The 23598-nt window shown below is 39.3% G+C and overlaps 2 protein-coding genes and 1 long non-coding RNA gene across 5 annotated transcripts in view; 1 reads left to right on the forward strand and 2 right to left on the reverse strand.

Moving 5' to 3' along the window:
• nop5 (nop5 ribonucleoprotein) overlaps positions 1–705 on the reverse strand; it is a 3944-nt gene extending 3239 nt beyond the window's left edge. Inside the window, exons 1-2 of the mRNA XM_022835744.2 lie at positions 550–705; positions 68–244 (exon numbers count right to left, since the gene is read on the reverse strand). Of these exons, the coding sequence (XP_022691479.1) occupies positions 68–244; positions 550–594 (222 nt within the window). The 5' untranslated portion in view covers positions 595–705. The remainder of the gene's footprint in view (positions 1–67; positions 245–549) is intronic.
• Positions 706–808: 103 nt separating this feature from the next.
• On the forward strand, positions 809–23479 carry mute (gon-4 like protein muscle wasted). 3 transcript variants are annotated; one of them, XM_022835984.2, is made up of 25 exons: positions 809–1153; positions 1718–1780; positions 2346–2572; positions 2781–2950; positions 3516–3639; positions 3977–4111; positions 4503–4664; positions 4916–5154; positions 5527–6065; positions 6266–6600; positions 6761–7012; positions 7348–7470; positions 7917–8134; positions 8287–8523; positions 8923–9034; positions 9253–9447; positions 14079–14294; positions 15374–15460; positions 15817–15924; positions 16596–17093; positions 17405–17575; positions 18786–19312; positions 20869–21253; positions 21610–21893; positions 22161–23479. In XM_022835984.2, the coding sequence occupies exons 1-25, from the start codon at positions 1057–1059 to the stop codon at positions 22351–22353; spliced, it is 5697 nt and encodes a 1898-aa protein (XP_022691719.1). In that variant the 5' UTR covers positions 809–1056; the 3' UTR covers positions 22354–23479. The 3 variants fall into 3 exon arrangements, with proteins under 3 accessions (XP_022691719.1, XP_022691779.1, XP_086824748.1); XM_022836044.2 differs by having other exon boundaries at positions 6764–7012; XM_086968622.1 differs by lacking the exon at positions 15817–15924.
• Positions 19422–20951, reverse strand: LOC111262307 (uncharacterized). Its single transcript, XR_002681536.2, has 2 exons — positions 20836–20951; positions 19422–20472 (listed from the first exon to the last, which is right to left on the reverse strand). It is a non-coding gene; the product is annotated as an uncharacterized LOC111262307 (long non-coding RNA).
• Positions 23480–23598: the final 119 nt, after the last annotated feature.

A 23598-nucleotide genomic window follows, 5' to 3' on the forward strand; every position in this document is an offset into this window, starting at 1 on the left:
ATATAACGCAAAAAGTTTCAATACTGGATGTAAATATAAACGGAACAGGTCAAAAAATGCAACTAACTTTTTTGAGAGGCTTGCACAATTTGCCTTCGATGGCCGCCGTGGCGGCACTTAAAGCCTGAGTCATGTCTTGAAACTTCTGGAAATGCTTGAGTTTGAGAATCTTGGCAGCACCGGATGCATCTTCAAACTCCTTGAATAAGTTATCGGTCTTCTGAACTTTTTTCTCGTCGAGAACCTATCAACGGAACAGGAGCCTTCAACGATTGTCCGGAAATGTTCCAAGTCGCATCACAACAACTCAGATTTTGATCTTTTAATCTAAATAAGCAGAATTCGTTTGATTTTGCTTGTTTGAGCATATCACGTACCGTATAACGGATATGAACAAACAGCTTTTGCCAATAACGGATTGTCATACGGCTCGACGTTTTTTAAAACAGCACGTGCGCAGTCAAAGTCAAGTGAAGTTTTGCATAAAAGTTATTCTGGCAGTCTATGACTTCCTACAACGTCACATGTATTTAGTCAGGGTACTCTTACCTTGAAGACGGCATAGCCGGCTGGCGATTCAAAAAGTACTAACATTTTTTATCGACAACGCGCAAAATTTCCCACAAACAAACGGCTGACCACGACTCGGCCGCATGCAAAAAGAGGATCCGCACGTGCTTAGGAAACCGGATATGTCGTTGTGATGCTCAAAACACTCACAGACGCCATTGTGGCGCGAAATTCAACCTGCTAACAGCATACAGTTATTTACCATTTGAAACCTTCCCAGTTCAAACGCTAATTTGTCAGAACTGATTTGCAGCGCTGACGACAGCAGCATGTTTAATTTAATCTGCAAAAAATAATCGAATTATTTCCTTTAACACCGAACGTTTGTTTACTTAGCGACCAGTCGCATCGCACGGTGTTTTTATCAGTGGCCGAGATCGAATGATGCGTCCGCAGAAGCTCTTGTGTAAGAGCCAAATAAAGCAATCCAGTGCGCACATTTCAATGGTGACTATTGGATGATGTGGTTCCTAGATCGGTGTGACGATGTCGGGCCGACCCTTAATTCAAAATGAGGATGAACCCGATCAGCTGTTCATTGTGGACGATCTGCGTAGGAACGACAAGGACTCAGGTGGAAAAGGTCCTTTGCTTCGATCTTGCTCAGGCACATAAGCGAGGATGTCCATATTCTTTGCCAATATTAACAACGGATCGTGAAGATATCTGTTGAGGAAATATATTAAAATAAATATATTTTTGGTACAAATTTTATGCCCAACTCGGTGTACTAAGATTTATTTAAACTCAACTTAAGTTGACGGACGTCTAGGGAATGATTTGAGTCTGTAGGATATAGTGGGAATTGCGTGTACCAACTAAAGTGAAGTAATCGCATCGTCAGTGATTCATCTGTCTTCTCAATAGTGAGACAATATTTTGAAATCGAATAACAACGATTAATGTATTCTATATAAAATCCTTTGAAGCCTCCAGTTCAAATTACCACAAGTTAGAAACAACTAAACGCATTAGACGCAATAAATCGTTCTGTTACCTATTGGTATGTAAACGCTACTTGTTATAATGAGTTATCATTGGTTTAAATTTGCCCACTGTCGTTATTTGGCTCGTTAATGCACTCACGACAGTCACAACAATAATCAACATAACGATGTGCTTACTCGACCATTTTCCCAAATGATAGGAGGAAGACAGTCTTCTACAGTCAAGAAATCATCTATTAAGACATCTAGGAAACGCAAAAGCAGTAAGTAAGCTGAAAATATGCTGCGAAGATTGAGGGTACGTTAAGAATCGGCGTAATAAAAAGATACATGATTCTAACCGCGGGCATATGTCAAGCGCATTCACTATGAGGAAACTGTTGTTGCGCTAGTAGACTAGTAACTGAACATGATAGCCAGGGCCACTTATTCCAGCTTTAGAAGGTTATTTGAATAATTGCACTTGGCTTGTAAGGTATTCAAATAGAATATGCTGTTTTAGACAAAACAATTTACGTGGTTGTCTGTACAACCGAAAATAAAATATCTCGCATTGAAGCACAGAATGTATTTAAAGTCAGATGGAACGTATAATCCATATATTTTACACATTTCTTTTTTACATTTGTGAAACTTCGTTTCCTATATACGAAAAAGAGATTCTACTTTATTCTCAAAACGGTAGGAACATTATTTGATTTATAAAACTTGTAACGAATGACGTGATATCTTTTGATTAAATGTTAAAGAAGCTTTTTGTTTGTGTATTTCGAAGACCAAAAGCTATTCAGTTCAGCTAATAACCGAGTGTGTATTACCCTTCTGCAGGAGACGATGTACCACCAGCAGATAAGCGAAATCGAGGACTCCCGATGGAAAATACCGCACCTGCCACACGGAGCACTTCCACCAGGACAGCCTCGAGGTCCACGCAATTGGGTACAGAGGTAGAATTAGAAATGGCCCAGGCAGAACGTCAGGATATCGATATTTTCTTGGAGGATACCGCCGAGAGAAATAATCTAACTGTTGCAAATGTCAAAAGTATTCTTAAGGTAAATAACAAACGCATCAAAAGTACCTGTGAACACTCATACGAAGAATTTCGCAGCATATATTGCGACAAGTTGGTTAAATATTTTGATCATGATATTTTCCATGGTATAGTTAGGCCAAGGTTTGTGCTTTCGATGTGCTTGTGAATATTAGGTAAAAAATTTAAAGCCGCTTACAACAGGAGTACATAAATCGTTTGTCTTTCAGCGAATCGTTACAAACGAACACGTGGTGGCTATGTGTAAACGATCGATGTCAGGTGTTGACCAGACCTCTGATGGAGACAATGAGCTTCCCTTTGAACCGAAAATTACCCGGGCCAAACTTCGAGAACTGCGTGCCAAATATCCCGAAATGGAAGAATCTCTCATGCACAGGTTTACGTTGACCATATGCTTCATTTAATTCGAAACATAATTTTTTCATGATGTTGGTACCGCAAGTAAGTTAAGCGGTCGAATTCATTTGAGATGTTTCAAATTAGGCGGGTATCGATAACTAATGTAACCGTAGGAGCTTAACAAAAGAATATATGAGAAAAATACATAAAGGTAAGCATACAATGAGAGAAATAGTAACGATAATGACACTATTAAGGGAAATGTAGGCGAGTTAATTGATATTAGATAAGATGTGTAAGGTCGAGAAGCAGTTACAATGAAGAGGTAGGGAAGAGGAAAGAGAAAATATTTGTAGGACCCATACCGGAAATAGTTAATGACAGGGTTCTTGAATGAACGAAATGACGACGTTTTATTCGAAAGACTCAGAAGGAGTCAGTTTTTCAATAGTCGTAGCAGTATACCTATTCATTTTTTAACATTATCATTATTTTGTCGAGCCGTTAACTTAGGTGTATTAATGGTAGAATTAATTTACCTTGACGAAATAGAGGGTATGTTAGATTCTCTACTGTGGGCTAATTTACTATTAATTGCGTAGGTATCCACAAACGGGAGTTGGCACATTGGACAAAGGGGACCTCATGAAACTGCTCAAGGACGATATCGCTGAGGATGAGGATAATGATGACGAAGAGTATCAGCCCCCCAGTGATGAGGAGCTGGTAATAAATAATAATAACAATAATATTTTATCTTTATTTGTGCTTAGTTAACAATGTACATCGCGAATGATGACGATTATTGTTCTTTTGTAGATATATGTAACGGCAGCCACTGTAGTGATGCCAGTCAGATGTGGATATATATCTGCACCTAATTTTCATTCATCACAAGCGAATGTAAAAATAAAGAATATTTTTGGCTATAGCTTCTTAGGCATTATCAGGTTTGAAGACATACAATGCATACCTTTAGAGAATTAAAAAGCAAGCGGTATTGTAATCAATATTTATACGTCTAGTAATATTCTGTCTGGTGTTCTGTATTATTTCCTTTAAGAGTGAGGATGATAGTGAAACGTCCACGTCGCTGCTAAACTCTCCAGTTACTGCAGGTCCGCGTTCTCCAACGCTCAGTGCGGTTGGAAGTCCGGCGCATTCGAGTCCTTGTCATAATGTCTTTGCGGATCATTCGGTAAGTGAAGTGCATACATTCTCCAGTAGTTTTTTTTATCTTTGATTATCTTATATGTACGTAAATGTGTAGCATTGCGAGCTGATAACGTTTCCGTGTGCTTCTTCAAATACAATAAGTTGTTGTAATGAGATTGAGCTTGACTTGTTAAGTGCATTTCTATTTACTTAATTTTATTGTAGTTTAGGTAGACAGACTTAATTATTATAACACCGCGACAATCGGCAGGCTTCTCTGCTGTTTTAACGTATTCGATTTGTATGGCACAAGTCTACATCAGGCGTATGTCGTTCACAGATTCGGAAAGTAATGTGCCAGTTTTCTCCAATCACACGTTAATGCAGTGACTAACAGTTGCAATGGAACATTTACATGTTCGTTGTATCAAAAGGAGACGATCGCTCTTCGCACGCGTTCAAAACTTCCCTTAACAACAGAAGATGTAGAACAATTAGAGGCCAATTTTATCGCACCAGATATTACAGCTGATATGTACGATACGGATTGCGACTATGACGATGACTGGAACAAGTTTCTCAGAGAACTTATGCAGGTGAAATTCGCTGTACAATATTTGGTTACGTAAGCAAACGAAAATTATTATTTAGAGACAGCCAATATTTGAACTGTCAGCAACAAGGAAGAGATTTTATCCAGAATCACAACGTGTTTAAGTATCTTCCTCTTTTTAAATTCATAAATGATGAAGTCTTGTTTATAAGAATAACTCTATATAAAATTAGGTATTGTGACATCACCTTCTGCAGTTCTGCTTTAATTAATCATTTTTCTTTAATGCCGTAGCCTCGGGGAGGTATTCGTGATGAGGACGAAGAAGAGGAGGATCCGCCATATAATGTTCTTGAAGACAACGAAGAGGTGGACGAATTCGATCTTCGCTTCGATCGGGCCACAAAAATTTCAAAAACAGAGCTTAATGAACTCGTCAGTGAATTATGGAATATTCCTTCAGCCGTTGATGGAGCACCTCACGCAAATGAAGAGACCGAAGACGAGGACACGATCCTAAATAATAGTAGGATGTAGGTTCCATACTTTGACATCCTGTTGTTCAATAGCGTACCGGTAAATTATCTAAAACTACAGCTAACTTTTTCGAAAGAGTCCAGTTGACATCTAACTCCACAATATTATGTATACAAATCCGCATGCACATGATTTGCTCAATCGTTACACACACTATGTAATCTATGATGACATAAGACAACGTGATTCTGTCGGTTTTGCCTTCTCCTAAGGTAGCATAACTAACAAAAAATATGTCTTACAACAATAAGCCAAGGAAATGAGATGTTTTCGATTCTACGCTCCGTAAAATGAAAGCAGTCATCACAAGCGTAATGTGTTACGTATGCTTGCAGTCACATGCATTTGCTTTTTTCAAATCTTTCTAGTCCAACGCCACCGCTGTTCAGCGATTCTGGGCCGACATCTACAAATGCCACTACTGGAATGATGGATCCAGGAACTGCTTTCAGTGGACTTACCTCTAACAGATCCTGCTCGCCAATTGGGCCAACAGCAAATCCTTCGGCAGTTCAACCTTGCCGTCGGGTGTCCTATGAGTCAACCGTGCCTCTGCAAAGCACGCAGGCGTGCCTGAGACCGGCATCTGTTCAACCACCTTCGAATCATACTGCGGTCATAATTCAACCTTCAGCAAGCTTAACAGCTGAAACTTCTGGCCACCAGGCAGAACTACAATACTTGACTTCAACGGTGAGGAGCAGTGAACCAAACGTGGAGGTGAAAGTGCCGACAGCCATAGCGGTCGGTCGGCGTAATCAGCCATCTTCTGTCACTACCCCTGACGGGCAACTAAGGCATACTGCTCAAACACCGCTTCGTCAACAGGATGTACTAAGTTACGCACTTTCTATGGCGCTGAATTCACCTTCGCAAGGACAAATAAATTCACCTATGAAAATTATAAGTAAGAACTTCTTCTTACAGAACTAGAGATTTGCCTATTCGTTCGATTCTTAGATAACCTGATGATGGGAAATTCCGAAGCTGAAACATGTCTTCAAATAATAAGAATTTGATTTCTTCAACTTCTAGTGTTTCGTTTGTATTTTTAAAATCTGGGAGAAACGATTTTGTTTAATAGACGTTTATACGTTCTCTTTGCAGTTCAGCAGGGGTCAGATCCCCCACAGGAAATTTGCGTCGAGGTCCAACAACAGATGCAAGAGCCGGTGGGGAGTTCGGTATACCAAAATGATGCGACTTCGATGACAATGACTACAGTGACAACGGGGCGAGGTGAAAGCGCCATGAACTACGTCTCGACCGATCAAAAAGCGATAGGACAAACCAGAGATCTTTTTGTGGATCTGGAAAAGGCTTCAGGGCAATCGGATTCTCAGTCTGCTACTTTCAACGTTAATCAACAAACCAGCAAAAGCAAATCTTCACCACAGGAAGACTTTCTTAATGAAAATAGTAAATCATCACATATCCCTCTTGTAAGTGTTACGATGTCTTTAATGCATGTACTTGGAATTTATTCAGATTGTCATAAAATAGGGGAAACCTTCTGTTACTTAAACGAGTCGAGGTATAAAATGGTTTACTTCAGGATTTGAAAACAACCCTTTATTCACAATAGTTATGGCTTTTATTCAGCAGGTTACAACAGGTACCGATAACAAGGAGTTTAAACCGACGAGTGGTGGAATTTCATCGGTTGGTAATACAGGCGTAGTAAATGATGAAATGGATGAGGCTCGTCGGCTTATTGCAGCCTCTCTGCCAGACTCTAATCCGGCTGTCCAGATCATCTATCGAGACAACGCCCTTTATCAAACTCCCATCGAGATGCCATCAGAAGATGATCTACTTGCAAAAAATGAAGGCGTAACGTACGAAATGTCCGATGTAAGTAACATTGACATACTGATAATATCTGTAGCGATGCAGCTAATGCAATTTGAAGTATATACTCGACTCGATTTTATTCATGTACTTGCATACGTCTCTTGCTAGAAATTGCCGATGACCCTTTTCGGCTTTCCAATGTTGTCCATACCAAATATATCTGCAAGATACCACCATTGCCCTATTGTAATTTCCACACAAATTTTATCAAGATTTCAAAAATTTTTTTAATCCTTGGAGTTAGAAGCATTTGAGAATTATTCCACTGGGAATAATGAAAAATATGGGAAACTGTCATTGTCCGTTATTATTCTGTGTTTTGCTTTTTTTTTCAGGAATTGTGGGACATGATACGATCTGTAGAAAAGCGCTTTACCTACCATAGGAATATCAGTAAAAATCCAAATATCATTGGCTTTAGCTCGGAAATGGTTGAACGACTCAGGGAGCAAGTAAAGGTAAGCGAATAAGGCAATTCTACATTCGAAAATTTTAAGACAACACTTTTTCACGTTTTACATACAGAACCGATAAAGTGTGGTATGTGCGGACACAGAGTTTAACGTCTGTCCTGCGACAGGACTTAGACACATCCAAATCGTTAAAGGTCTGCAGTTCTGCTGAATGATTTTTGTATATATACCAAAGGTATATTAGTTAGATCAATAATACAATACGTCTGTATTACCAACCGATGAAATTCCACCATTCGTCAGCTCCTTGTTATCGGTACCTGTTGTAACCTGCTGAATAAAAGCTATAACTATAGGTAAAAGGGGTTTATAAATTTAATCATTTACTAAGCCCTTTTACCTATTTTAGAATAAATAATATTGAGTAATTGAATGCATTAATTAGTACTATACATACAGGGTGTGATTCTGTCGTCTGTCTGTGTTAACAGATGTATGTACAATTAGCTACTCAGCTAGGAATGCTCTCCGCAGCACATCCGCACCTCCAGGTATATGGCGACTCAAATCAAAAGACACTGGAGGCTCTTGCACAGTTGTCTCGTGTACAACTCAACCCCATTTTCGAGCCTTTTAATCTTCGACCTGGTCTACAAATGATTGAGAAGGTTCGAGCTCAACTAGACGAACACAACGTTCATCCAGAATTGTAAGTGCAACCTATCTGGGACAGCTGTTTCTTTCTTGCCAACATCAGTTGCAATGCAAAAAAAGCCCACATCAGTGCAAGTTTACCTACCAAACATGGTAGTTATCTAATTATCTGCGTTTTATAATACTCCGCACTTTGTTTGCCTTCAGCGTTCCCCTAACCGAAAGCGTTGCAACTTCGGAGAACGTGAGTTTAGGTCATCAGGACGACCGAGCTGCTAGCCGCAAGACAGCTGTAGCTCGGAGACCTATTCCATCTTCTCTTCGAAAAATGATCGCCTGGTCAAACGTGTTCTGCTTTCCAGAAATTCTGCCAAGAGTGCAGTTAGTGTCGGACCTTGAGGATTATGCTCCGACGCTGAAATCGTATAGTAAATCAGAAGACCAGTAAGTTCTTGCCCACCATGCGGTTTAACACTTACCTGTGATCACTGCAAATGGCTAAAAATTCTGTGCAGTGGTGTACAACCAATGAACATCAAACATATAGATAAACGTGTGATTACTTTACCTAAGCGTGTTAAATGAACTCTAATAAGACGTTGCTAGAACAAATAAAGCCCCGTAACTCAAGTGCAGCATTTCTCGGTTTCATGTCGAATCCATTAGAATCGAAATATTTTCTTCTCAATGCTAAACCTGAGTAAAAAAATCTTCTAAAAAATAGGTCAGCATAATGATGTGCTGTGGTTCGTTATCACTGATTTTAATTATGAAACTCTGTAAGTAGGTAAACAGTTTACTCGACCGGGAATAGCGTTTACGTTTTATTGTTATACATTTTAGATTGATTGCGATGGGATTGGAGAGGTTCTATCCCGACATTGGGCATACCTGCCCCTTAGAAACAGCGAAGCTTATTCACACCTATATGACGCCTCTTCGAAGACCCTCACAGGTAAGTGTCATCCCTTAAAAAACTCGCGAAATAGTTGCGATGCCATGATACTTTCTGGTCCCACGTGCTCTGCCGGTTCTTTGTTTCGTTTTGTTAGGCATTTCTTTTTAGATGTATCAACTGGTCAGCAATTGTTTATTCCAGCAGGCGAACACCTTTGCACTATGTGGGTTATTATCAACATATTTGTATGCATAATATTGTGGTATAATTTGCAGGTAGTAGACAAGGTCCGTAAGATGATGGATCCAGATCTAGCGCCGACGGCCAATCCTGTGACACACTTCCGTGTGTATCGCTCGTGTCCGCCACTTGAATGGAAACCGCGCCGTTTGATGTTGACCCCAGTTGAACAAGCGCCGTACGCGGTTCCACCGTGGGTGCGCGCCTTCAAGCTGAGTAGAGAGAACAAGGTATACTTATGATACGAAAACCACAAGCACACGATGAACCCTTGCATTCGAAAGCGTGACCATGTACAGAAAATAGTTTTCAGCAAAGTTTTAAAGATACATTCATCAATCATTAATCAGACATGACATTATTGTTCAGCGTCCAAATTATTTAGCTTATTGGTGGAGTGCGCTTTCAATTATACCATCGTTCGTATCGTGACTAGCCTCCTGCTCTTAAAGTTTATTGAAGTGGCAGTATGATAGGTTAGATAAATTTCACTCTAACTATTCCAACGGTTGCTAGGCAATCATTTAGGAGACAAAAGAGCCGATGAGCTGCTAGTAGTTAAAAAAAATTAACCGCTCATAATCGAAAGACGTTTATGTATATAATATGCGGGAATATGCTCTATCTTTGGGTAAAATTCGTCAAATATGCAGCCGAAACCTACTGTTATGACAGATTATGCAGCAATCAGGGCCATATTTTGGGACACACGTGATGTTTTCCGACTAAACCGCTGACTCTCAGTGTGTTCAGCTTTAGAGATTAAGTAAATATTTTGACCCTTATGTTAAGTATTGCCATTAAGAACTGCTTCAGACTGTTTGCCCCCAGCACAAAGATAAGTCTTGTCTACTCTCGACTTCGAACTTGCTTTTCTTCTGTACGTCCGAGGATTCTAGGATAGACACGTTATTAGCTCTCACTGGACCATTGAAGACCTGTAACAATTTGTGATACATCAAGTTAAGCGGCTGCCAGTAATAACAGTAAAAAGCAAGTCGTTGTTGAAAATCCTAATACAGTGCAGCAATATCAGGGTTTCACAGATTTTACCCATATAAATACCTGTTTGAACAGTTTTGTGTTACTGGCTAAGATAAATCAGCCTGCAATGATTAATATTATTCCTAATGTGTGCTACGTACTTCAGCGTATTTATGCAATACAAAAAGATATGTAAGTATGACAAATGTACATAGAACAGGCTGTCGCTACCATAACTTGGTGCCGAATCTATGTAGCAGACACAAAATGTTTTAGACTATAGTTCAGCAACAGGGTGCTATGGCTACAATCATGCTAATTATTATCTATACCGAATTGTCTTGGCATTGCTGGGCTCCGACCGGCAGTGAGAAACCCATTATCAGTCATGTTCAATTTACACCTAACTCAAATCTCTTTATCATGGATGAAGTGTTCGGTCCAGTAGAGTCTAGTTAGACACGCTTATTCATTGTTAATGCAATAACATCTAATAACACATAATTCTTGTAATACAAATAATTCCGTGCTAGAAGCTAATCCACTGAAGCAAGACTCAGCTAAACCACTATCGGGTGTGAAACTTCTTTGAGCAGGTAAAACTACCAGATCTATACTAACATAAATGTAATAACTGCTCTGACACATCATGAAAGTCTGATGACGGTACAGTAAGAAATGTTAGTTACAAAAAATAGGTAAACTAGGATGTAAATCGTGCATAGATAGAAGCATTTATGAGGGTGGAGTTCATTCCATGAGGTAATTTGTCAAATACGATTGCCGCTTTCGAAACAAAGTTTTTTTTGTAATCAGTAGGCATTGATTTATACGGAATAGCGAGCTAGTAGTCAGTGTTGCCGTGCTTATTGGTTTTGGTAGCCAGATGGATGGACACAGTCATTTCAGAAAATTGTTATGGGTAATCCAAGGGAAAATTCCGTAGGTTAAAAAACTAGATGTAGATAGTGCCGATATCACTTTGCTAAATTAGCTGGAAAATATCTAGAAGTCAAGAGGTTATATCTCTCCAAAATAAAAAACCTGATGAAAATAGATGCATTCTGGATATTGTCCTGAGGACATTGTTGTATAGAAATTGATCAACTGCACAACTATAATCGACACACCATATTGCCATACAATACAATAACAAGAATGTGTATCTTGTATACTAGCTTCAGCAGGTTTTGAGGACTGAGAATCCATGTGTGAATTATTTAAAAAGATTTTTGCCAATTTATTTGCTGCGGGAAAAATTAATGGGGTAGTTACAACACTACCATTTTCACTGTATCAGATTTTAGAAGGCGATGCTTGTGCGATTTGAAATTTGGTTGATGATTTAAGATTAAATGAAAACCTGTGCTTCTAATATAGTACACCTTAACTAGGCCTTATCTATTGTATTTTTTTAAGTTGGGTTTAAAAATTGACGATTATGCACCCGTAATCGCTCAAAGAGGTAGAACGGAGCACGTGACGATAAAGTGTATGACTCCATCCTCGGTTATACATTAATACAGGTCGTTTGGCTCGATATCGCATACCTCATCCACGTTAAGTGATGCACTAATCTTTTTGCAAATTGTGAAAGACGCTGGACAACAAACTCACTCCATAATTGCTGTTAAGAGGCGGCACACACTTCTTGATCCTTTTTTTAAAATTACGCATGAATTTCATCTTAGGCTAACCTATAACGCATCTCATCACTTTCAGCTTCGCTCTCAGTGCAAAACAAATGCATTTTCGCGCCATATCTGGAACGCATAAAGTTGGCTGTAGGCTGTCATATCAAGGTTTTTTTTATAATGGACGCTGTCTACTTCGCAGCAAAAGGCTTTACAGTTGTGTACAAGAGAAGAAACTAAGTTAAACCTAGATTTCATCCTTGCTCACAGCAGGGTTAATGATTAATAGTTAGCCGTTCCAGTGTGTGGTCTCCCATTCGACGTACTAAATTATGTTCTGGTCATTAATATTGATGACAGACGGTCCATCCAAACTGTTTTGTGTGCCCTTTAAAACCAGGGTATTACCTCTTGATTGTATGACCGCTTAATACCTGTATGTAGGTGTATAATATACACTAGTTCAGAGAGTCACTAAGCGTGTTAAGTTTTTGTATCATCAACAAAATAGGAAACTGAAAAAACTAGGCGAATTTTCTGAGAGCCAGCCAATTGTAAACGAATTGCATTATATATATTGCGCAGAACATTTCAGTCGCTGCCACTAAGGGTACTAGGATTTCTAACTTTAAAACATTTTACAACTCAATCGGTAAAACAGCCATTGAAGAACAGTTTCTCTGACCCAATGGTGTATACCTGCTACATGAACTAACTTGAGACGAGCAAACATAGTCACTGATTAGACTACTGTGTGAATAAGTGATAGCATAATAATAATATTTTACCATTGATGTCCTCGTAACGAATAAACTGCTAATTGAATAATAATGCGTGCTAAATAAAGACAGTTTTGTTTTGATATCTTTTTATAGAGTACGTATATGGACCTGCGGATCTATTTTGCATAATATTGTGCTCATACATCGATTCCAACGCTCTAAGTTTTAGTAGACGCTTAGAGAGGAGCCGGAGTTTTTAACGCCAAGGTGCTCACACCAGGCGAGCTTACTGTTTACGATCGTAGGCAACAAAACGATCATGTGTAAAGAACCATCTGTGCTTTTCATCTGTTGTATATCTTGAGGGCAATTGATGACGGGCATTTATAACGAACCTCAGCCACAGCTGGAATTGACGGTCAAAAACATGAAAAGCAATACATTCGACACAAGTTCCTGGTATCGAACATCTTGTAGAGCATGTTAGCTCTTATTGAATACTGTATCTGCCAAATGAGGCAGTGAGCGTTAGCGTAACCAATTAAATGTCTTATGTAATTACCGTACGCGTACACGATACATATATGAATGCAAGTTTATAATGGTCTACGTAAAACTATTTTCTTTCACATTTTATAGGTGGTAGGTAAAGTTAGCTTATTACTCTGATAATATGTTGTTTACTCAACTCGTTTATGGAAGCGATAAGCATCGTTTGTGCTGCACACCTTAGTCATAAGGATTGTCTTTATAATGGTGCGAAGGAAGGACATGCATTTGCTGCGAGTTATTAACCCTCTATTGCCTTTAGGTCCCCGTAGAGTAATCACAATCATTAGCAGTTGTGTAGTTTGAGTCTAAACCTAGTAACTCAGCAGACTGTTCATAGAGGAAATAAAAGAGGTATAAATCACGGAGTTAGAACTAAGGTGATTCTGTCAGAAGAAACGTAAATTGGATAGAATCACACTCGTTTAGTAAACGATGGGTCGGAGTATTTTTTGCAAGTGTAAGGTAGCTGCTGTAAACCTGGCAGTGCTCTTTACAAATTTGATGCTTTCTTGTTCCCCCCTGAGCTTGCGTTTACTGATTGTCAAGTAATTAATGCTGATCTAACGCACATCTCCTTACACTGATTTTTGTCATCGTTCTGTGCGGATTAAAGAATCTCAATTTAAATTTGGACTCCGAAGACGGATATGTTAAGTAAAAATTACCAGAAACTGCACTTTTCATCTTTGTTATTTGTTTAAGTTCAAAAGCCGGCAAGACAATTCGGGAGCCTATTGCTGAGGATATTAGTCAATAAAGTTGAACTTGGTTAAAGAAAAGTTTACATAATTAATCATGCCAAATCCTTAGACACGTAGTATACCTATCTGAAGTTTTTTGATCTTGCAACGTGGTGCCTCAAACTATGAAGTCAGTGTAGTAATTTGCTATGAAAGGCGAAAGAAAACCCGTCTAGATTAATTTTAACAACGACAGTCGTGTTTAAATGTGCGTGTCCGCGTATTAAAGGTGGCGGTCGATCAGCTTCGTCGCAGTCATCCGCCGGTCTCTTTGGCACCATCAAAATTAACTTCCCCTACGAAATCTTCACCAAGCCTTAATGCGAATTCGGCTCCATCGCCTGTGAAACAACAACCATCCACATCTGCTGTGAATCCAATTTTGAAGAAATACAAATTACTGCCGAAACCGAACGTCATTTCAGTTAACAGTGGCGTCAATAAGGTTAGTATATATTTCATAAGTGACGCAACCGATGCCCTATGACGACCTGTTCTATGTCCTACAGATTGCTTGATGGTCTGTTCACTAAAAAAATCTATGAAGCGACCTACAAGATTAACAAATTTAGCAGCCACAGTAGCAATAGCAACAGCAACTCCATAGAAGCTGCTTGAGATTTAACTTTTTTTTCATTTCGTTTACCCTAGGACGGACTTAGAGCAGCACTTAAGAACATGCTGCACAATTGATTTGGTAGCTGGAACGATACACGCTATGTATATCATAACGCACAGACGTCCACTATAGTTGCCAAATTCTATATTAAGTAAACCCCTATAGACTTCAAGTCATGTTATGCGGTCGAAATTAGCCTTACGAAAATCACCTGTTATAGCAGTGCAAAAGCTGTCTCGTGGGCTTTTGGAATAGTAGGTACGAAAAATCAATGTTACGTACGTATATTTCAAATCAAAGAGCGATGTTGTCCTTAGCAGCGCTTCTCTAGACTATAAAACACAATGAATTATAACAACGAATATCCGAGGGAACTAAAAATTCTGTGATTAACATCTTTATCGTTAAAATTCCACAGGTTTACTTTGTCGTTCCTTAATTTTCTGCAATCTAGTTGCGTTTGTAAATTTTTCTAAAAATGGTCGCTTGTTGCATATCAGGTGCGAACTCTAAACACAAAATTCGAAGTTCATTTAAAGAATATGGCCACCGTGCTACACTTAGTGCGGTGTCTTAAATGACTTTTTTTTAACGGTGCTTAGGATTGATAATAAATATTTGTAGCTCGTTATAGTCATCGTTTCGTTTCTGTTGTCCTATCTCAGATATTGATGGTAAATCGCTAACAAGTAAATGCACGCAAGTCTGAGCTTTGTCAACCAAAATTACAATAGATCTATACAAATTTATCTACAATAATATATACAAATTTATCGCATAATCCACGTACGGAGACTACATAGCTTTCTGAGTTAATGGGGGGAATTGTTACGTAATGCTGCTAATCAAGATAATAGCTATAATGTCTGATTATAATGTGTGATTACTTTTCTATTCATTTCCAGCCTGCATTAAGCTCGACACCACTGTCCAAGTCACGCAAAGAAGCTCTTCTCCGTCAGATGGAACGGGAAAGAGATATGCCAGAACAGGTATGCTCGCACTCAAGTGGTGTGAATAACATAATAAAAACCAGGTTGGACTTTCTTTGTAGTTGTTTGGTATTTAGAAACAAATCTGTTTCAAGTCATCAAACTTAGAGAACCTCCCAGTTTAAGATACCTAATTTGAGCATAATATATCTCCATTTGTTCCATTACATGAAATAGACGATGGGAACTAACCTAATTATAAGACGCGCATACAAAATAAGTAATTGAAGATTTAGAGTGTCGTCTCCAGCTGACATCTTCCTAAAGAAACAATACTGTGCTGTGTGATGAGCGGATGAGATTATCCTTCCCATAGTGATTTAGAGCAAACACCTGTAACTGATCTTTTATTTTAGGTGATATCAACAACAAATACTTTTGCTCCCGAGGGTCCCCCTGAACATGACCAACCAATGCCAAACAGTAATGCTACAAGTCCAGGGGGTGGGTCAGAAGTTCCTCAGGTAAATTTTGAATGATTTTTGATGAATTACAAATAGTCGAAAAGATATAACATGAAGGCTTAAGAAATATACCTCAAGCCGGGAAAATAGTCTTATTGTATCAGGGGTAAGCTAAACACTTAGGTCTGTTTAATCAAGGTGCTAAAACGTTTAGCTGAATGTAATACGATTTACTACGATATACAATATGCGACCGTATCGAATAAATGGCTAAGCCGTCTTATTCAGGTGTATCTATGCTTTGTGCTTGGTACACGATAATTTACTCCATGCCGTGATCTCGATTAGCCGGTTCCGTGCAGTATCTAGAGACAAAGCAATCTTCAATTTTTTGATACTTCCATACCACTAACCCGCAACTTTAACCGTAGAAAATTTTGGAATTGTAGAAAAGTACTGCACAGTTATCAACAGCAGACCGTGGCTTTGAAAGATTTACGATGGCAATCGTGTCCGAGGTAAACTGTAACAAATTGCTGAATTTATCCAGTCCCTATCTAGAGGAAACCGATAACTGAAGCCGTTCGCGTATTGATTCGAGCTCCAGGGTAAAATAAAGCAAGACATTTTACTGGAGTAACGTTTCTCACAATGGAAAATAGTAGCACAAATCGGATCTGTATTAAAGGTTTGTTATATCCATGTATCTGTGTGTTCATTGTATTTTCCAGAGTCCTACTTCGACAACAATGGAGCAACAACAGTGTGCAGGCAGTTCTGGGAGTACAACTAGTAATGATTCAGAAAAAGACTCCAGTGTATTAACACAGACTAATGGAAGCGCCTCTTTTGCACACAGTGTACCTGAGACGCCTCCTCAAAGCTGTTCACAGAACAACACTCTCTCGGCCGCTTTAATATCTGGTAGCGTCGATATCGAGCCGAGTCCTGACGACGAGAATGCGACAGGTGGCCGGAATAATTGCTCTAAATATGAGGACTACAACAGCAAAATCATTGCCAAGGAGAAGGATCATTCATTAGAGGGCGTTGAAGACGATAGTGGACGCGAAAATGCTGTAGCAGCAGCAGATACGGGGGAAGCTGAGCCAGATCCTGAAACAGAAGCAGACAGTATTCAGGAACAACTGGATGCGCTTATGGCTGCATCGTCAAAAATCTCTCGTAATACGGTGAAGTGTCCTCGAAAACATCGTCAACTTATCAAGGTGCGTCCAACCACGACCGCATTAAACCAAAGCTTCACAGATATGAATAAAAAATTCGCTCTTCATAAACACCCCATGTTTTCCGAATTTCAACAAGGGGCAACGAAGGATATGCCTCATGCAAACCAGGGTCTACCGGACACTTGGTTCGTATGGGGAATTAGCTCTGTCCACCCACCGTTTACATTTTTTTCGGTGCCTGCAATATACGATATGTATTTATAACATATACCCGATATAATCGCTTATTGAGACCTAACGATGTGCAGCTACGCTTAGTGTAACTAATTGTTATTCTTTTTTTTGAGAAGGATTTGGAGGCGACTTTGCCACTACTCGATACGCAGCAGTTAATAGAAGACGATGAGAGGGAAAATCAATTCATACTGAACTATGTTGCCAAAGCAAAAAAGTTCCTTGATCACGACAAAGTGCTTGAGATGGTCTCTGTTCTTAAAAAATACAAGGACAACGTAAAAGAGGTTAGTAATAAGAGGAGGCGTGATTCAATCGCCAGCCTGAGAGGAAGCAGACAAGAGTATGGTGTCGCCATGGAAGGAAATCTGAGATTGGCGGTAAAGTCGAGTAGGTCCGGGCGTAAGGTGATGGTAGTACTTGCAATGCACACCAAGGGTGTAGTGTGCTTATTTGATGGATTAGGTTAGATAATTAACGTTGGCTTCACCCACTTATTCTTCCGATCCAAGTCTATGTGTTTACGGGGTTTTCTTGTTCTAATGAACGAACATATGTCATTTTCGATTTACCCCGAAAAGCCACAGATAGAGAAATCATATATGGGAACGCAAATGGTAGGTCTAAAAACTGCTATAAAACTAATAATATAAAAAATAAAAAAGAACACTCCTAGCACATATTAAAAGATCATCATTCCAGCCCAGATAGCACTAAAGTGATTCCTTTTTGGAATCCACCAAACTCGCATGTAATAGCTTAGTATTATTATGTGCGAGTCGTCCCATGCAGAAGGTGATGCAAAAGAAATTCAGTGCCGTTTTCAAGGATTAGTAGACTGCTGGTTCTAAAAGAAGTAATTCAAGTTATTAATTTTTGCGATGTTGTCTTGAGTGGTTATGTTACCCAGTTCGGTCAAATTGTGGGTGTGCTCTGCACAAATCTTTCGTATGTGAAATCGGCTGAGTGCTGCTACATATCTGAACGACATTACAAATGTCAGCTTTAAAAATACGACATTTCGGCAGAATTAGCGAAACTATCTAAATGTAGCCTAGTAAAATGGCCTGGGAGTTATGGGAAAATCGTCTATACAGTGGATAAAAAAACAGGTTAAATATGGTGCAACACGCTTCACGTTAATTCATTATCATTCAAAGTTTACACACGATCCTAATATCGTGTATCTGTCAGCTTAGTTATTCGAATTTATTTGTATAGGTGACAAAACGAGAGTATAGTTAAAAGTTCTGGAGATTAAAATGTGCATCAAAAAATAAAAAACAGGTCTGTCTTAATCGCTGATTATGGAGGGAGTTACTAACATATTAATGAATGGTCGTGAAAGACATTCAGATTAGGTTGCTCATCACTATTATGGTGACTCATTTTGGTTTTCAAAGGAATGATAGAGCAAGGAATTATTAATATGAAATGTTTCGTCACTTAAATGTATACTTTAACGTTTTCGTTTTTCCGTTGTTCTTTTGATTACAGCTTTTTGTAAAGTTAGATGACACCCTATCATCATGTCCTGCGCTTGTGGAGGACCTAGTTTTATTTCTGGACGCCGAGCAGGCATTCCTGGCCGGTCGATTTCAGCAGCATCTGGCGCTAGCAAAAATGCGCCTTTTCCTTCGTAAAACGGAAATTCACTCCGGATCGCCTGCTCTTGCTCATAGGCTACTAAAGGCCCTTAAAAACTGTGTCAAAAGTTCAAACGCTAGTACTAATCCTTCTGCATCTAGTAGTATTGGAAGTATTTTATCCGGCCAAACATGCAACACTGTCGGTGGGGTACTTATGGCCGGCGGCGGTGGTGGAGTTTTCTCAAGCGTCACTGGCATTTCGTCCTCAACTGCCAGCTTGTCGCCTGGGGCTACGGGACCAATCTCTGAAATGGAAAATGAAGACGAGCATTTGGCGTCACAAGTGGTCGCTGCGGTCACTCCCCTATTGCGGGGTCAACCACATCTGATGGAGGAGTTCTTAGCACTCTTTCCGAATCAGCGCGTTGAGGCAAGGTAAGGACATCATAATAAAAATGATACGTGTCTTACAACTAGTGGTAGTATCAATAAAGGTATCGTAATTAAAATAACATGGATAGATCGTAAGGATACGCAACAGAGCTGAAGGGCATACCTTTAGTTTGCTTTACTCACATAAATCATCTACTATCTATGTATCATTAGTAGAACAGCACGTTTTAATTAACATTCTACTTGAATATTGGGTTGAAATACAAATACTTTTTGTTTGTCTTTGCTGCTCCTATTTCTTTGATTTTATATATATATAGTGTAAAAGTATTTTCTCCTTCGTGAGTTCATTGTAATATTAATTAGCAGTGAATAAAACTTCATGTCGAGTTTAAGAGGTTCTAGATGAAAAAAGTGGACTCTTAATACCTACTTTATTTCGCCTTTTACTGAGGTCGGATAACTGCGGAATCAGCACGAGACATTTAGTGCCGTGCAGCGAGATGGTTATTAGGAGAATAGCTCTAAACTGGTTTGGCAAGCTCAAGAATGGTATTTTGGAGCACCAAGATGCACCCCGCCCTGGACGACAATCTGAAGTCAGTGATGATCAATTACAGGCACTTTTCCAGAAAGAGGGTGATTTGGGTGAAAAAATGAACTGCAATCATAGGACTGTTGACAGGAACCTTAGGTATATAATCTTAACTATGTATATAAGGATTTTAAAGAAACATGGCTCCACATTGTCTGTCAATATTTCACCGAACACCGAGCCACAGGCGACCACGATAGCAGTTTTCTATAAATATCTGTCAGCGGCAATCGAGAATACTTTCTCCTCGTTGGTATAAAGCAGAGAAAAGTATAGCAAGTCCTTAGAGATACGCCCAAGCCTAGAATTAATTCCGATCTCTATCCGAAGAAAACGATGATATACGTTCGATGGAACTGGGAAAGCTTTATACATTGCGCCATGTTTGAAAAGAACACGACCCTTAGCGAGAGCTTGTATGTAGTCCAGCTGAACGAGGCCATCCAAAAAAAGACTTGTTAGAGACAACTAAGTTATTTTAGCCACGACACGCCAAGCTCCTCATGATATAAATTGTAAAAATCCCCCTGCAAGAGCTTGAGTAGGACGTTTTTCGCATCCACTTGGTTCTCCAAACCTTGCTCCGACGGACTGTCATTTCCGATCACTGGAAAACAAAATTAGCGATCGCGCATTAAAGAATATACCGGCTGGACGGGTTCTTCAATAGTAGAACTGAAAAATCCTGGCTAAAAAATTGTTGACATTTGAAATAAAGTAGTGGGGAATAGCGGCGAACACATAATACGTTAAGTTGTTAATAGAATTTGAGTAAAAAGCTGCGTTTTTGGGTTTTAATGTTAAATCTGCGGCTATCTATTTTACCTATATATCTACATAAATATAGCCCTTTAAGACCTGTATATATATTTGTTCGTCACAAACCTCCGTCGTTCTCAAAAAAAAATTCTGGATATTCCATGTTGAATAATAGATACTAATAGAGCTGATTACATAATAGAAGAAATACCTTTGGAGTAAGGCTGCCTGCTTAATTTTTCAGTCGCATGACGGACTTCGATGAAGTCATTTTGCTTGGCGAGGATCCGCCGCCGGTTCTATCAGGACGAGCGGCTCCTAATTCACAGGGCGAAGGTCCTTCAGACGCAGACGAAGATATTGTCGAAGTGGTCCGTCTACCTCCTTCGCCTGAACCTGTTGGTGGTCGCAGGTGTCCCTGCAAATGCCACCAGACAAACACTATTTCAAATTCAAGCGTGAATCAGCACTATAACCAGCATTCGGGATTCAATTCTTCTGGTTCAACTATATACCATTTCGGTGCAAACACCGCCATACCTTTGGGAGGTGCATCTCAGAAAGGGCCTACAGAAGAACATCACAAACTCGCCAATCGTGATCGTCACTGTGTCGAATGTGCTATTAGGGTAAGTCTTTTGCGAAAAACGAGTACAATCAACGCTATTTTCGGCAGTTAGAAACGTTGTTATACTATTTGTTTAGGTTTACCAATCTGTACCAAAATAATTCAATTGACCCGTCCGGTGTTACTAATTTCGCCGTTCTAAAGCTCATCGATTTGGATCCTTAGGTCTGCCTATGCGTTCCTGCGACAAATTTATGCGGACACGTATGAACCAATAAATTCCTCTGATCTTCGAAGATCGAAAAAAGATCTGTTCTTCAAGTTAGTTTGTTAGATAGTTTAGAGTGCAACGGGGATCGTTTTGATATAAAAAGATAGAGCATTTTTTTTTATCTGACGTTTAATACTGCATTCCAGTTTGTTGATGGTAAGGTTTTTCTCCAAACGGGCAAGACAATGAAGCCTGCTGCAGTCAGGTTCGTCGAAGAAGCCCCCGAAGAGGAGGAACCACCTCTAGGAGATTCGACAGATGAAAAAGAGAAAGGAGCGGATGAAAACTCTGAAAATCGTTTTGCGGATACTTCAGCATCTTTGGAAGAAGAAGCCGTTGAAAAACAATTTAGTAGTAAAGAAAGTCATGAATTCATTACTACGGCAGGAGCCATAAAAGCTGCTATAACTGAAAAGAAGTTTTGGACCAGGTAGGTGAGAAATGAGGACATGTGACACGTAACGAGAGGAATTTCCTGAGTCTCACGAAGTATTCCAGCTGCAACCGGCCCATTTTATTCGCAAACAAGTGCTTGCACTACGAGTGCGTGAAAAATACATATGTGAAAAAGGCGGGTGTGTAAGACGCATATTTTACATATATTACACTGAACTGTGAGGTGCTTTTACTTAGTCATCAAAAAATATACAATTAGATAGGAAATAATTCATGGTGACTTAGTTCTTTTATTGCCCAGGGAACGAGATGGAGTTCTTCTGTCGACGTGGCAATCGGCTGGAGGTGATATGGACACGTGCTGCACAGACGTAGCTTCTAAGTTGGGAATATCTAAGGACGAGGCACAAAAACGACTAGCTTTTCTTATGAACGTCTATTCGAGCTATCTCACACAGTCGCGGCAGCAACAGCAACAGTTGTCACAATCTTAATAAGTAGTTAGTCAACCATGTGGTCACCACTTTCCTTTCCTGTCGAGAGAAAATAATTTTTGTCGTTGCCAGTGGCAAACTGTATAATTAGAACGAGCAAAGTTTAGCAATGTAGCAAAAATTACATTGTAACGCTGGTGCTAGATAGAAGCAAAACGAAACTCTTAGTTATATCGAGACACACATACACCAACCAACAGGGAATGGCGCGAAAATTTGAAATCGGAAAAAGGAGCAATAGTAGTAAGTTAGAGAAGAATCGAAATGAAGAAAGAATACGAAACTAGGCCGACTATTTCAAATTCATATGGTCATTGTCTCAATGGTATTGTCGCGATGCTTATTCGGTGACTTGTTACGGCCACTTAATTTTTGCACATTGTAAATGTAAAAGCAGTTAGTTAATGTAACTCGCGCGATAAGATGGATATGCAAAAATTTTTCCTTAAGACTACGTAATGCCTTACTTGTGTAAACCCAAATAAGCTACCGCAGGCGATATTTTTAATGAAACGAGCCTGTAGACGTTGTAAGGAACTCCTGTATAGCTAACAAACGGAAACAGTTATTTCCATAAAATAAAAAATCAATATGCCATAGCAGCTAAACTGTGACGTGTATATGAATAAAAGGGCAAATATGGTATAGAGTTCTCAAAACCTGCGCGATGCGCAGCATGTTTGAAATTTTCTGTTACTGTTCCATTTTTGCTTGAGAATAGTTCTATTGTAAATATTGTATAGAATGTAGAAGCGTATTTGCATAATTCATTGTGAGCTGTTCAGCTGTCATGTTCATACCCCTCAAAATAAGTACACGTATGGAAAGTAAGTCTATGTACATTTAACATAATAACTGAAATAACTGATGTTAGTAAATTATAATGCGAATTGTACATTAGAAGAAGTAATGTAAATTACCGCGCTTGTTTGGGCTAAATCAATCATAATAGCTACTGAAAAAAGTACTTAAAGACACGGATACATTGGCTGAACAGATATGTAAATATATTAATTAAAAGGGCGCACATATTTGTATTGTGTTTGAGAGCCCGGCTTTAATGAAAAGAAAAAAGACTGGCTTTGTGTGAATTAATCAATGAATAAACGAGATAGCATATTCATAATACGATGCGCGCTTTTTACAAGCCGGCAGTTTGACTCGGAATCTGCACGGAAATTTACTTCGAATATAAGTTCACCTAGAGAGCGTGATAGACGTGGGATTGCCGTGTTTCTCAAAACC

The sequence above is a fragment of the Varroa jacobsoni genome, unplaced genomic scaffold (assembly GCF_002532875.2).
Source record: "Varroa jacobsoni isolate VJ856 unplaced genomic scaffold, vjacob_1.0 scaffold_7, whole genome shotgun sequence".
NCBI classification, from domain to species: Eukaryota; Metazoa; Arthropoda; class Arachnida; order Mesostigmata; family Varroidae; genus Varroa; species Varroa jacobsoni.

Coding starts and splice junctions, on each gene's coding strand:
- mute (XM_022835984.2), top strand. CDS start 1,057: ATGTCGGGCCGACCCTTAATTCAAAATGAGGATGAACCCGATCAGCTG. Junction 1,781..2,345: donor ATCTAGGAAACGCAAAAGCA/GTAAGTAAGCTG, acceptor ACCCTTCTGCAG/GAGACGATGTACCACCAGCA. Junction 14,295..15,373: donor TTAACAGTGGCGTCAATAAG/GTTAGTATATAT, acceptor ATTCATTTCCAG/CCTGCATTAAGCTCGACACC.